We start from the raw sequence: 16,202 nt of genomic DNA on the forward strand, positions 1-16,202 counted from the left end.
TCTCCGTTTTTATTCTGGAGTAGGTGGTGTTCAATGTGGTTCTACTAGATCGATTTAGGTTTTCCGTGTTTTCTTTAAATGTCACTGTGGTTGCTTATAGCGGCCGTAGCTGCAGTGTTAATGGTATGAACAACCCCTAACCATTTTGCGGGACTCCTCTCAGTAATCTCCATGGTTCAAATGGCTCTGAGCACTATGGGACTTAACATCTGATGTCATCAGTCCCCTAGAACTTAGAACTACTAAAACCTAACTAACCTAAGGACATCACACACATCCATACCCGAAGCAGGATTCGAACCTGCGACCCTAGCGATCGCGCGGTTCCAGACTGAAGCGCCTAGAACCGCTCGGTCACCGCGGCCGGCCAATCTCCATGTTAGTGCTTCTGCCAGAGCCTCAAAGCGCCTTATGTTGCTGCATAGCAGATTAGTCCCTCATAGCCCTGTAACTATCTAAATATGTACCGTTCTTCTTATAAGTCTGTAATTTTTATGAATCGCTGTCAGGACCGGTTTAAGACACAGACGACTGAAGCATTCGCTTGCGGCAAGAAGCTGAGAGGGACGCCAGAGGCACTCGTAGTGCGAAGTTTGTACACAGGGTGTATCGTAATTGGTAACGAAAACAACCCATTTCCGCACTAGATTTAGATTTACTGTTAAAGGTCTTACTAAGAACCCAAAGAACGGTAACTAATCGGCGAGGGAGGAAAAGGAACGGTAAGTAATCAGTGAGGGAGGAAAGGAAAGGGGGAGGGCCAAATGACATAGCACTTTTGTGGAAGAATGTCCTTGAACTCGCCCCGATTGCTTTTCAGTTTTATCGAAGATGGAACGACAGAGAAATGTGTATTGGAAATGGAACACTTTATGGGCTAATATCTCCTCCTCCAGCGCAAATAGTTCACTTGTAAATGGGTAATGCGCCACTTTGTCGAAGTAGGAAGGATTTCTTATGGGACAGGGAGTATCGGCAGGAAAACAAAATAAAAAGGATTGTATATTTTACAACTTGCCCAATGCCAGCGCAGTATCACAACCGTGTGCCAGGCACATTTATTCGTTTTGCCACTGAAATAATAAACATTTTAAATGAACTGTACTTTAGCGGGAGAAACCGCCTGAACAGCAGATGCAAAGTGTCTGGTGTTTCCAGAATAAAATACATGTACATCCAACACCGAAGTGACACAGCAGGAAAACAACGATCCTACAGTTGCTAGAGGGGAAAATACCCATTCTCTCCACATTGGGTATAGAGACCAACAAAATTGTTTGAGATCATTTTCAGCTGTCTGTATTCTGCTGTGTTATAGTGTACTGACACTCGTAACTGAACGCTAATCATCAGTATTGAAAGTGGGTTGCTTCGTTATTGATATTAAAACGTGATAAGTGACTGCTTCCACTCATTTCAAGTACACCACGTTTTCATAGATCTTGAGATTTTTACGAAACTTCCCACGTTTCATGCTCGCCCAACTTTTTTTCTCATTTCTAATGATTGACATGACGCCTTTCAGCAACAAACTGCAATCGTCAGGCGTAGGCAGATTATTTTCGAAACCCGTCGTTTCCGGCTAGTTACTGGAAATTGAAGGCTGGTCAGGTGCGAATGGGACTCGCGCTCTGAGTGTTTCCTTTATAGACATTTCATCCATTTCTGGAATCGAGAATCTCCACGAGTTTTGCCTGTTATCGATACCGATACTGGCAAGATATCGGTCCCGGGAATTTCAATACTTTTAGAATGTTTTAATCATGACAAAAAATATTTCTTGTGTGATATAATTACAAATTAACAATTTTATGATTTTTTCTTTACTTGTTCTGTGGAAAACCGGTGTTCAACATCCTTCGTTTTTTGAAGCTGTTTCGCCATTCATTATGTTGAGAGTAAACATTAAAACCACTACGTGGTGTAAAGGAATGTGAAGAAATTTCCAAAGTGATACGTTACGGCTGTAGTTTTTAGAGAATTCTAAATAGCTTGGAGAAGATAGCTAGCAAAGCTTTTTGGGTAATGAGCGCAACTATTTTTTCTTTCTGTACATGATCTGCTGTATGTCGTTGGTGCAAACAACTGCTACAGAGGTGCTTAATATTGCCACCGCATAGAGGCAATCTCTTTCCCCTTCTTCAGTGCTTGGCTATAATCTAAAGGGATACCAACAAATTTTTGTACGCTGTGAATGAAACTTTTATTTATTTATTTATTTTTTTTTTTTTTTAAAGACAACTTGAAAGTTGCAGTTAAGCGCTTAATTCTACGATTCACTCTTACTAGGACACCGTATTGCAGTTTAGCGTTTCACACGCTTAGGCTGTGTGAAGTCCTGAGTGACTGAATAGGCATTGCCTGGTTTCAGACATTAGGCCGTAAAACTGTATTCGTCAAGCGTTGTACGGTCTTGGGACATAGCTACGACTGAAATTAACTTACAGGCTCTTCGCTCCAGGCAAAAAAACCATTCATATTACGTATTATTTAATTATGGCGAACGTATTACCCCATTTCTGCTAAGCAGCAAAGATTTTGAATATGTTAATACGATCGAAAAAGGATGATTACACACATCACGGTCCTTAATCGAGTAATTTGCACATCCATTGCAGTAGAAACACCTGCAGAAGTGAGTATTAGTTAAGGGTATAACAGACATGACAAACATCATTTTATTCTGCGTCGTGAAATCATACTGTACAAGTCTTGGCGCAACAAGGAAGTCAATGGAAGCGAAAGTTCCTAGCGCGTTGATCACTTTTCTCACGTTATGTAAGGAGAGCGAGATGAATGGGGGGGGGGGGGGGGGGGAGAGGGAGCGGAGCGGGTATGTTACGGTACCGATGTCTGAATCGGCCTTACAACTGAAAGACGCTGTTGGTTTTTAGGTAACAAGAGTTTATACGCTACCCTATCACTATTTTTTTCTCGCCAGTTTACATACGAACTAGGTGACACACACAGATAGGTACGTTGCGAAGTGTTTTCTTTTCCTTCTCTCGTAGCTGCTGTACGTCGTGAACTGGCTGCATATATGTTATAGTATGCACTAGACTATCGTCCTCACGGTCTTCATTTCATTGGTATATTGACGGCTAAATAGATTGTAAGCCTCGTTTACGATATAATTGAACTTTTTCTTTACCCATTCTTGGCATTTAATTAATTTAGTGTATAAAATCAACTGTTTGGTTGCCCTCTTCCCATACTTAACGGATAGTCACCTTCAAGCTTGCATAATAGAGGTTTCAAGAGCTATGGAAATTGTCCACAGATCGTTCTACATTCCTGCCTTTTGCACTTGTCTGAAACAGATCATTTTTGCTAACACTAAATGTAATTGTCACTGTTTTATACATAATTATTTCAGATTAATGATGGCCCAAGAATGCACTGTTAAAGCAGACAGTTTCTATAGTAAAGTGCACTAAATTCCCACCTTTGACATGACCTATATTTTAAACATGCCACTGTCAGTGAACATTCAGCATTAGTTTCCCTAATATGGGATGATTACATGAAAGCACTGTTGTGGGAAGAATCAAAACAATTACATATTTTGGAGTATGCATTTGGAGTGTTTTAAAATGAAATGACTTAATAAATGTAGGTCTAATTGTCAGAAATGCAGGAGCCTGAGGTTTATTGGAAGAATCCTAAGGATTTGCAATTAACTACCAACAAAGGAAGTTGCATACAAAACCCACATTCAGTTTATGCTTGAGCAGTGTTTATGAGACCGATAGTTTTATCAGGTACATTTAAAAGATGAGGTAGACAAGATATAAAGAAGAGCAGCACTTTTCGCCACAGAGTTGTTTAAAAAGGGTCAGAGTTTCATGGAAGTTTTCACCCAACTGCAGTGCTACAAGAGAGGCATTGATGTGTTAGGGAGAGTTTAACCATTGAAGTTCCAAGAGTGTACATACCAAAGAGGTTTGAGTAATATGTTACTTCTCACATACTCTCCTACTCCCACATTCATCTTGCGAGGTGAAGGTGATGCTAAATTTGGAGAAATTCAAGATTATAGGGAGGCTTAGCAAAGTTGCTGTTGCTGCCTGTTGTTCATGGATGAAGCAGGAAAGGCTGGTAATGAATGTGGTGTGCGAAGTATCCTCTTCTCCTTTCTGTAAGATGTCTTCTGGAGTGCATATGTAATTGTAGCATGTGAAATCATCTGTGTTTGGAACAGTGAATAGTGCTGTGATGCGTAACCCTAGTTTGACTTTTAGACTGATGTTATCCACTACATTAGCAGCAGTATTGCAACTGGAGATGTTTGTTATAACATTTCCAGGATAAAGATAACAGTGACATACATCAGCAAAGTAAGCATTATTGAAAGCACTCATTTTATCACCCTGTAGCAGCCTGGTATTGTAACTGTAATATTAGTCAATAGGAAAGAGATTCAGAGACAAGCAGAGCTAAAAGAAAATGCCAGCCTGCTTTGAGTTTAGAAGTGAAATGTTCTGTTTTGGAATGTGGTCCTCATCATATGTGCTGATGTAGATGACTCCTGGCGCATTTGTAATTATATGAAATTCTTCGGATTACAAATTACTTAGAACAGGAGATACATTTTCATTTTATTTCTGTCTCTTCCATTAAGTGTTTAAGAGGAGATAACAGACAATGAAATCATTGTAGGTCACCACAAGGTATTTTAATGAAAGTACATGTATGGTTTTACTTGATATTGCTGGAAATGCTATCCTGACATGCACATGGTGTGAATTATAAAAATATAGATACATGATATCGTCTTATTTAAACCCAATCACCAATAAGAAGTCTGAAATTAATGTTTTTTTTTCATACTTATGTATCACTTTACAGTTTCATGCAACTTTTTTTTTCACTCATTACATACTAGTCATTACTTTGGCAGTATAAGAACTAAAAAGAAAAAAAAATTGGCAAGTGCAAGTTTTGCGGTCATTAGCTAGTGTGTATGTTTGATCAAAATCAAGCACATGCCCACTTTAAGTACTTATAAAATGCTAGCATGACTGTTGTAATCACATCTAATATTCAGTATAGTTTAGTGTTGCTGTCATAAGTGGTTTGTTAACTTTGAGGTGATAAAAAAGTGAACATTGCAATTCACTCAACAAGTAAATATCTTAGCTGCTGCAAGCTCATATATTTTTAACAACATAATAAAAAAATATATTTTGTGGTTTGCTATGCCGGCACACATTATGATAACTAATAGTAACCATTTTTAGCCTTTGATTTCTAAATTAAGTCTTTACAGTTACTATTAGTGCAATATTGCCTTAAGATACTATTGTTGTTGTTTGTGCAGGGAACAAAACTATGGATTATTATGGAGTATCTTGGGGGTGGCTCTGCCTTGGACCTAATGAAGGCAGGCAGTTTTGAAGAGATGCATATTGCTATTATCCTACGTGAAGTGCTCAAGGGTCTTGACTACCTCCACAGTGAGCGGAAGCTTCATAGGGACATAAAAGGTATGCTTTCTCAGTTAAATATAATGAAGGTAGCAATAGAGTCTGTCATTAAAAATACTACTACTACTACTACTACTACTACTACTATTACTAACAGTTGTACAATAAGTTCAACCATTCCTTTCTACCCTCTGTTATAAATTTGTTACATGTAGGCCCTACCACTTGCAAATTTCTTTATAAATGCAAGAATGAAACTGATTTAAGATGCAGAAAGCTGTACACATTTTGCAGAAAAGGGGGGGGGGGGGGGGAAGGACCACTCTCTGTGTTTAAGAGGGAATGGGGCATTGTGATTTGTAACATTTGCTGTTCACTTTGTCTAACACTCTAAGTCAAAATTAGATATAATATAATACCAATATCAAATACACATTAAGAATAAACTGACTTATTAAGAATAAACTGACTTTGTATACAGAAATGACACGAGACACAGATTTAGTAATAGAAAACTAATTGGACAGACAGTTGTTACTATATTGTTCACATTATTTGCAGCTGCAAATGTTTTACTGAGTGAGATGGGTGATGTGAAACTCGCAGACTTTGGTGTTGCTGGTCAGCTGACTAATACCACAAGCAAGAGGAACACATTTGTCGGAACACCATTTTGGATGGCACCAGAAGTTATAAAACAGTCTGCATATGACTCAAAGGTAAATTTTAGTGTTTTTGGTCCTCATAAAACACAGTTAGTTTATTTATAATTTCTTATTTCAAGAGCACAGTTATATGTTAAATGCAATAACAATGGGGCTATCATTGATGAACAGAACAGAGCTCTTAAGAAAGGAAGGAAACAAAAACCCATTTGAACTTAGGTGCATTTGAGAATAAGAATTTAAGCTAACATTCCTTGGAGCACATCCATTCATGACTGATTGTTAATCTTGGGTATGGTGACCAATACAGATTTGACTAATTATGACGTCATTACTGTCAGTTGACAATTATCCTAGGAATATTCAAAGTATTTTATGAACAGTCTTTTACCACAACTTTTCTGGCAGTCCATGTAATCAATTCTATTCATCTATAGAGTGTTTTGTTAGTATTTTGAGGATCATAGGCATATCAAAAATTGAAACAATCACTGTTAATATCCCACAATAATTTATATTTTATATTTAGTTGTGAACTGACTTTCAACTTTTTAGGCCATCATCAAACAACTTAAGAGTGAACAGATTGTCCACACATCAGTGAGAGCTTATAGCTGTACAGAGATTGTTATTTCTAAAGAAATGTGACCATTTTACAACTATGTAACTATACAAATAACACAAACATGTTGACGTACACAAAGAAGATAGGAGCAAATAAACCTGACTTTACATCATGCTCAAAGGTTAAAAGTACACAGGTATGAAGGTCAAAACAGTACACCACATGAGTACTGACACAGACTACTATGTTATATGGACAAAAATAACTGGTGTTTTAATAGTATAACTATCCCCTACTCCCCACACGATATTCCATTGACTCCTTCCCCGTTTCTGCTTCCCCCCCCCTCTCGGTCTTTTTTTACCTGTTCATCACATTCGCCAGTCATATTTGCCCATCTGACATAGTAGCCTGTGACAGTACTCGCTTGGTGTACTGATTTGGGCTTATAAATACTTATATTTTTAATATTCGAGTACAGTGTAATATAAGGTTTCCTTGTTCATCCTTTTCGTGTATTTCAGTATGCTTTTGTTTTTTGTATAAATATGAAGTTGTAAAGTAGTTACATACCTTTCAAAATGACAATCTATGTATAGCTATTAGTTATCACTGATTTTGTGTGGACAGTCTGTTCAGTTTCAAGTTGTCTGATGACAGCCTAGAAAGCCAGTTTTCAAGTTGTGGATCATTAATTAATGTTGTTTGTGTCATAAGCAAGCTGAGAACTGCACCTCAAATGTGCATTCGCAGCATTGGCATAATCCAAATAGAACTTGTTCAAAATTAAATCTTGGCAAAACAACAGTTGATTAAAGTCCATGTTGTGACTGCTCAAGTCGTAGATGTTAAATAAACAATGGAAACAGCCTCTCAACATCTAATGGAGGCATATAGTGGATAGTTACATAAACAAGAAGTTCAGCATGCAGCAGCATCTTCTGCATGTGGCTAGCTACTGCTCAGTGCCTCTGCTATGCAATGAATGGTTGTCTTTACTCATTCTTATATTTTTCTCCAACAATCTCAATTAAAGGTGATGTGTCTGAATTGCAATACTGGCTGTTCCTTCTGTGATTTGAGCAAGTCATTAGTAATTCTTTGTGGACAATGTACTGTAAATAAGAGTGTGAAAAGCGTTTGACAACTAATGGATACCTATTGCTTGTAGGCTGATATCTGGTCATTGGGCATTACTGCAATTGAGCTTGCTAAAGGGGAACCACCAAACTCTGAACTACATCCAATGAGAGTGTTGTTTCTGATACCCAAAAACAACCCACCACAGCTCACAGGGAACTACACCAAGCAGTTCAAGGAATTTGTAGAGGCATGCCTTAACAAAGATCCAGAAAATGTAAGTATTCCTTAACATCCATATTTATTTGTAAAGCATAGTACAATTTTGTGACTCATATTTCTGAAAGTTGGTTTGACTGACTGACTCAGTTATGCATGAATGGGGGGGGGGGGGGGGGGGGGAAGCCCTTGACATAATGAATTATTATTTCTGTGATATGTGCCTTAAAACTGTATTATAGGGAGATATCTTTGAAATACTGTTTGGAAATGCCTTGGTTGTAAGGAATTTAAAGTAATTAACAGTGTAAGAAATTCTGTGAAAATGATCTTTGAAGATAGACATTCCTTGGTAATGCATCATTTGTTGGGAGAGCAGTGCAACATTGCTTTAAAAGAAAAAGGAGAGCAATAAAGCCTCTTGTTGAAAAATGTGTCTCGTCCACTTTTAGTTTCCTCTGTTTTCACCTCTCTCAGGCTGCCATATAACAAAATTGTGAATATGCATATCTAAATATACGAGGTCTGTTCAAAAAATTCCAGGATATTCGTAACCGCAGTGGTGTGTTGTAGCAAAATCCTGTTGGGATCCTTGCACATGGCTGTGTTTAATGTGTAACTACCAGAAGTTTCATTGTTGTATGTCTGTGTCGTGCAGTTTGAGAATTTATAGATGGCAGAGTTAGAGGAGCAATGCGTCTGCATTAAATTTTGCATGAAACTCAAGAAAACCTTTACAGAGACACACCAAATGATGCAGTAAGCTTAACTATATTCGATTTTACGAGTGGTTCACACGGTTTAAAAATGGCCAAATGGAAGTTAAAGATGACCCTTGTTCAGGATGCCCTTCGATGCCTACTGATGGCACTCATGTCAGTAACATCAATGAAATTGTGTGTCCTAATTGAGGAGTGACTGTTTGAGAGATTGCAGAAGAATGTAACATTTCAGATGGATCGTCATGAAGTCCTGACACAGCATCTTGGAATGGATTGTGTTACTGCCAAGTTCATCCCAAGGGTCATGAGTCAAGACCAGAAAGATCTTCGCCTCACAATCTGAATCTGTAAAGAGTTTTTGGATTGCACAAATAAGAACAAGATGTTCCTCAAGAGAATCATAACTGGTGGTGAGACGTGGGTCTACTGTTCTGATGTTGACATCAAGGTTCAGTCTTCACAGTGGGCGGGAAAGGATCTCAAAGACTAAAAAAAGCTCGTCAGGTCAGATGTCAAAGACATGCGAATAGTTTTGTTTGTCTTTGAAGGATTAGTTCATCATGAATTCGGGCCACAGGGACAGACTGTTAATCGATGATACTATCAAGATGTGTTGTGATGCCTGTGAGCAAATGTGAGAAGGAAATGGCCTGAAATGTGGCAAAACAATTCATGGCTCTCGCATCACGATAGCGCACCCACCCATTTATCCCAAATAGTGTCTGATTACTGCACAAAAAACGAAATCACTGTGCTGCCTCATCCTCTGTACCATCCAGACCTAGCCCCTGCAGATTGTCTCTTTTTATTTTCAAAGTTGAAAACCCCATTGAAAGGACAAAGATTTGCAATGATAGACAAAATAAAAGAAAATTCACAGATGTCGCTTTGCGCGATCCACCAAGAGGCATACCAGGAATGCTTCTGGAATTGGAAGCGGTGTTGGGAACAGTGTATCAATGAAAGTACTTCAAAGGAGACGATGCACATTAAGTAAAAGGTAAGTCTAGAAAAATTTCGTGGACAAAGTTCTGGAATTTTTTGAGCAGACCTAATATATATCATTCACTGCATTTTTAGTGTTATTTATGTTGTTCTACTTCCCTTTCTGATCCTTTCCCCCCTTCCATCTCCTCCAATAGGCTCAAACAGTGAATTGACTGTATCATACTTACTTCAAATCATAAAACTCACTCACAGATACAATGTATCTCGAGAGTCATACTGAAATAATACGGTTTTGAAAAATTATAATGAATGTGATGTCATTTCTCTCAAGTCTGGTCATTTTCCCACGTAGCCTTTAATTTGTTGTAGTTTTCTTTAAGTATTGTAACATACATACCAAAGTCTGAGCTTATATGAATAATAACATTTTTTTAATTTTTTTATAGAGGCCAACAGCAAAGGAGCTACTCAAATTCCCATTTATAAGGAAAGCTAAAAAGAACTCTTATCTTATTGACCTAATTGATCGCTACAAAAAATGGAAGTCCCAGAGAAGTGAAGAGAGTGAGACTGAGTCAGAAAATTCAGATTCGTAAGTAACATTGCCATGTACAGTGCTTTTGCTTTCATGTTGTGTGATTTCTTTCTTCTACAGTTTTGAGCTGCTGTTTAATGTATGAATACTTACAACTTATGTTGGTTCAAGAGATTATATGATGAACATAACTAAAAGTAAGTTGAGAGTAATGGAATATAGTCAAACTACATCAAATGAAGCTAAGGGTGCTAGATTTTGAAATACAACATTTCTTGTAGTAGATTAGTTTTGTTGTTTGGGTAAAAATATAACTGACAACAGCAAGAATAAAGAGAACGCAATATGCTGGCTAGCAACAGAGAGAAAAGTGTTCTAGAATAAGAGAAATTTGTAAATATCAAATGTAAATTTAAGTGTTAGGATTACTTTTACGAAGGTATGTATATCTGGAGAGTATATTTGTATGGAAGTGATTCATGGTCAACAAGCAGTGCAGACAGGAAGAGAATAGAAGCTTTTGAAAATGTGGCACTACAGAAGTGTGCTGAAGATAAGATGAGTAAATGGGGTACTAACGAAGAGTTACTGAATAAAATTGGGGAGAAAATAAATTATGGAACAACTTGACTAAAATAAGCGATCAAGTGATAAGACACATCCCGAGGTATCAAGAAATAGTTACTTCACGAAGAGAAGGGTTGCCATGAAAAGAGGATGACAAGTTTTATGACGAACCTAATGTATTGAGGAGCTGTTTGAAGTCATGTTGGACATTTGTGAATGGGTCATAGTGGTAATATATCTAAGTGGATATGTCAGAAAAATGATGGAAATCTGCAGCCACATGGTCAGTGCAAAATTCATGGCCACTATATTGGAGATTTTGTCAGCAGGAAGAGTGATAGGGTTGGGACTAGTTTTCAGGTTGTGGATAGCTGCCCTTTCCATAGCTGTGATGTTGAACTTAACGGTAATGGATTATGGGAAGGAAAGCAAAGCCAGGTTGGAGGTAGGAAACTTCTGAATTGTTACCATGGTTTGATAGGGTAGAATGGTATTAGCATCGGGTTTGGAAAAAGGATTTAACTGTTAAAGACAAGATTCAGTGTACTTGGGATGGCTACAGCCAGATGAGTGGGTGGTGGAAACATGCTTACAATGAAAAGGGATAGGTGAAGAAAAGCTCCTTATGGTTAAACCTGTGCCTGAGGCTTCTGCAGGTGCCCAGTTTTTAGAAGATAGGAGTATGGCAGTGTTTTAATTCTGGAAAATGTTGCTCATGTGAAACTTAGCTTTTTCTTTTCTCACAAGATATGCTGCAAACTATGTATAAAAGGCAAGAGGCAGATTCCATATTCCTATATTTCAGAGAACGTTTGACACAGTGGCCCACTGCAGGCTGTTAACGAAGATCCAAGCATTCAGAATAGATTCCCAGATATCTGAGTGGCTTAAAGACTTCTTACGTAATAGAGCCCAGTACGTTGTCCTCAATAGCGAGTATTTATCAGAGACAAGCCTGAGTGCCCCAGGGAAGTGTGATAGAAACACTCTTATTCTCTATATAAATAAGTGATCTGATGGACAAGGTGACCACGTCTGCAACTGTTTGTCACTGACTCTGTGGTGTACGGGAAGTTGTCATAGTTCAGGACTGTAGGAGGGTATAAGATTACTTAAACAAAATTTCTAGTTGCTTTGTAAATGGCAGCTTCCTCTAAATGTAGAGAAATGTAAGTTAATGCAGATTAGTAAGAAAAACAGCCCCATAATGTTCAAATACAACAGTGTTGGTAGTGTGCTACTTGGCACAGTCACATCGATCTAGGTGCGCTACAAAGCAATTTGAAATTGAACAAGAATGTAAGGGCAATATTAGGGACGATGAATGGTTGACTTCAGTTTATTGAGAGATTTTTAGGAAAGTGAAGCTTATCTTTAAAGCAGACTGTGTATAGGATACTAGTGTGACTCATTCTTGAGCAGTGTTTGAGTGTTTCGTATCCCCACTAGGTAGAATTAAAGGAAGACATAAAGCAATTCAGAGGAGCCACTAGATTTGTTACCAGTAGGTTTGATTAATAGATAAGTATTACAGAGATTCTTCGAGAACTGAAATGGGAATCCAGGGGGGGTTTGGCAAGTAGCTGATTTTCTCACAAAACACTATTGAGAAAATTTAGGGAACCGGCATTTGAAGCTTATTGAAGGAACTACTGCCAATGAGCATTCTGTGTAAGGACCATGAGGATAAGATAAGAGATATTAGGGCTCACATGGAGGAAGATGTCGTTTTTAGTTGCTATTTTTGTGATTGGAACAGGAAAGAAAATGATTAGTAGTGATACAAGATACCCTCTGCCATACACCAAACAGTGACTTGCAGAGTATGTATGTATGTAGATGTACAAAGAATGTTCAGTGGTAGCGTGTTTTATTGTGCTGAAAACAGTTTTTTCAACCAAGCTGCCCACGTGTGTTTAAAGCCAAACACACTAGTATGCATCCCCCACCCCCATAACTCCCCTTCCTATTGAGTAAAGTCCTTCATTGATATCTGGTGAATCCTAATTTCTTTTGTGTAAGTCAGTAGTAATATGTTGGAAAAAACACTGCAAACCTCATATATAACTGAAAGTGCCCCACCCCTGACAAACTAAAAAACTGATCTTCATGTTACAACTTCTTTCACTATGCAGTACTGTTAATAATACACAGTTTGGGTATTTTAGACCATAAAATTATAGTGATATGACCTTGAGCAGCATCTGTTCAGGCTCTATTCATGTGACTGTATTTCACAGACTATGTATCCGTCCTGTGTATATATGTTCACTACATTGGATACTCTGTTTAAGGTAATGTTTGTTTTATATTGTGTTCTTGTTCATTACCAGTTTGTTTGATTTTCAAAATAGGGAGGAATCGAAACAGGACAGTGACCTCGATGAGCCATGGATCATGACTGTCAAAGGACCACATTCCATTAAACCTCCTGCTGATGAACCGGCAAATCACAAGATTCCTCAGAAAGTGCAGAATGGTTCAGGACCACCACTGACGAAATCACCTCCTAAGGATTCAAATCTCAATCATTATCGGACTGATAAAGCTGCACCAGTAAGTATTGTGCATTTGTTACACAATGTGTTATTACAACTTAATAAACTAGTGATTGTTTTTGCACCTAGTTTGTGACCTAAGTTGTTGTTTACTTTTTAAATGCATACTCCTGTAGACTTTTGAGTTTATCTTTGCATATTAGAGTGTAACATATGGTTGCTGTTCTTGAGATTGATTACTTTTATGGTTCTGTGGTTCTGCTAAGCAGAGGCATGAGACGGTGAAGTATGACTTCTTCTTCTTTTTCTTCTGCAGTGTGGCAGGTGCTGGAAGAGAGCTTCAGTCTGTCCAAACTACTAAATTATATTCTTTATTGCCCCAGTAACACTTTTCGTGTATGTCTCAAATTACAACAATGGGTGAACAGATCTCTCTTACCTCGTAGCTCATAACAGATTACAAGGTATAATCATGTACTACCCATAAATTATATTGCAGGACAGCATATAACCAACTGAAAGTTCTCATGATGTAACTTCATTTGTTCCTTCATTTGCATTTGTGCCAGCGCATATATTCACATACCCCTGATTTGCATTATAGGACAGCACATAACTAAAGTTCTCATAATGAAACCTTATTTGTCCCTTCTTGCCAGCCCCCCTGTACCCCTGGATCTCCATGGCACCACCAAGCCATGATGCCAGAGCGTAAGTGGGCCTCGGCAGCAGGTGGAGACTTATATACCTCACCACACCTTGCCAATGTGCTAATATAACTCCCTTTTTCTTTCATCAGCCTAGGGGATGAAAGTGGAACATGTTTAAGTACAATATGGAATGAATAGTAGTATAAAAGATCACAAGTATATGTCATCTTCTAGTCTCATTCCTGAAGTGAAAGTTATTCACTATTATTCGATAGTTTTAGGTGATATATGTTGATGTTGAAAACTGTTACTGTATTATATTTAGAGTTCATCTATTTCTCTGCCTCAGTTAATGATATTTGCTATTTTTTTGTCCTTAAACCTTGCTTTATGTTATTCGTTATTTAAATGAGTACAGCAATAGTAAAATATTGAAATATGTTGCAGTCACGGCCACATTCCGCTGCTCCAGCTGTACCAGTAGACAACCGGAAGGACAGGGACAGCAAAGATTTGCATAGTCGAGACAAGAGAAGCTCCAAGGAAGCTAGTCCTCTCGACCATCGGGGAGACCACGCAACAGATAGCAGTACGCCTGACAAGAAGGCTGTCCGCAGGGTGGAGGTGGAACCACGACCACGGGATGTCAACACTAATGCCAATAGTAACAGTAACAGTAACACAAGCAGTAGTGGTGGCAGCAAGGCGGGCCACCCACACCCTCGATCTCCATGCCTCTCCGGTGTTATCTACCCTCTCATTTCAGAGGTACAGCTTATTGGGATTCACATATATTATTTTTAATGAGCAAATGAAGTAGAAGTCAGACTTCTGTTGCATTGTTGATTTAAAACTTTTGTCGTGGACATATTTTGGTCATTGTTTTTTTACCTTTGATTATAATGTTGAAATGGAAATAATGTCAAATATGTTTATAATTGTTATTATAAAGTGTAAATGATACTCTGTGCTTTGGCACTAAGGGTGATGCTCCAGCTCCTGCTCTGCCATTTTAAGCTCGCAGATGACACCACTGCGCATTCGGCCACAGATACACAGGTGCTAGAGACATTGATTGGCAGAAAAGAAGTACATTCTGCATGAATTATGCCTGTGACTGTGTAATAGATCCACTCTGGGGTATCAAAGCACCACTCTGAGCTGCTTTGTTACAGCATCTTTGTAAGTTTGTGACAGAAAGCATCAGCTTTCATGACTTATCCAAGCTCAAGCTGCTATCGCTATGAAATAAATTCGTTGCTAAGTGAATTTCAATTGCCTTTTTCACCATCAAATCCTAGAAAGGTGATGTATACGCTAAAATTTTGATGTTTTTCTGCAACATAAACTGACCAACATTAAGGTGTGTTCTACAACAGTTGATTTATTGCATTTACTCGATTGTAAGACGAGATTGTCTCCCAAATACATCATTCGAGAACTAAGAGTTCGTCGTATCATCACATATTAAACTATTACAGCTGGGGTCAACAAGTTTACATTGTTTAATAGATTGATGTGTGTGTCATCTTACATTTGCTGATAAAACTTGGGATATTGAGGTCATATGCATATTTATTTTGAAGAATTTGGGAAGATAGGTAGTGTAAACGGACCCGTCATGGAGATGGTACCAACAGATGTCACTAGATCACAGAACGAGCAAAAGTTTGAGAATTCTGCTGAATTGTGAGTGCGCTCTTTTATTTGTGTATTAGTTAGTGGTGTTATATATGGCCTGCAACCTAGAAAATATTGCCGTCTGTGTTTCACAGTTCCTTGGCACAGCACTGCAGGAAGTTGGAGGGGGAACAGTGACACCGGCTTGGCCAAGAACTAGGATGAGTGTGGGGAGGGAAGTAGTGAATGGACAGCAAATTCTGACATGCTGTCAGCCATAGGAACCTGTACCACTGCAGTTTGCCTCAGTCCATATGAATTGACTTTAAAATTTGACAAATGCACAACAATAGTACACATTTCTGCAAAAGATAGTAAAAGTCTAGGTGAGGCCAGTGGCCAACTTACATGTTTTCTGTAACAGTACTGACAATGCTCAATCTGAGGTTAACGGGAATGAAAGGAGGTGTGTCAGCTACTGGTTCTGTGCAGCCAATGAGACAGCGACAGGCAGACTGTATGTTTGGAAGCAAGAAACATTGCAACATTCTGACATCAGTATGAAAGCAAAATCTGATATGTATTCAGCAAAAACAGTTGCGTCCTCAGGTTCCATTGTAACCACAATGCTGAGATATTGCAATGTTTTCCGAAGAAACTGAGAAATGTGTGTGTCAATGAAGATATAATTTTCACAACTGTTCTAT

General features: G+C 38.3%; 1 protein-coding gene across 1 annotated transcript in view; it reads left to right on the forward strand.

The window, feature by feature from the left end:
- The window catches only part of LOC124595905 (serine/threonine-protein kinase 26-like), a 180,192-nt gene that overhangs the window by 150,411 nt on the left and 13,579 nt on the right, over positions 1-16,202 (forward strand). Inside the window, exons 3-8 of the mRNA XM_047134816.1 lie at positions 5,321-5,486; positions 5,988-6,145; positions 7,828-8,013; positions 10,072-10,217; positions 13,082-13,283; positions 14,323-14,643. Of these exons, the coding sequence (XP_046990772.1) occupies positions 5,321-5,486; positions 5,988-6,145; positions 7,828-8,013; positions 10,072-10,217; positions 13,082-13,283; positions 14,323-14,643 (1,179 nt within the window). The remainder of the gene's footprint in view (positions 1-5,320; positions 5,487-5,987; positions 6,146-7,827; positions 8,014-10,071; positions 10,218-13,081; positions 13,284-14,322; positions 14,644-16,202) is intronic.

Source organism: Schistocerca americana, chromosome 2 (assembly GCF_021461395.2).
Source record: "Schistocerca americana isolate TAMUIC-IGC-003095 chromosome 2, iqSchAmer2.1, whole genome shotgun sequence".
In the NCBI taxonomy this organism is placed as follows: Eukaryota; Metazoa; Arthropoda; class Insecta; order Orthoptera; family Acrididae; genus Schistocerca; species Schistocerca americana.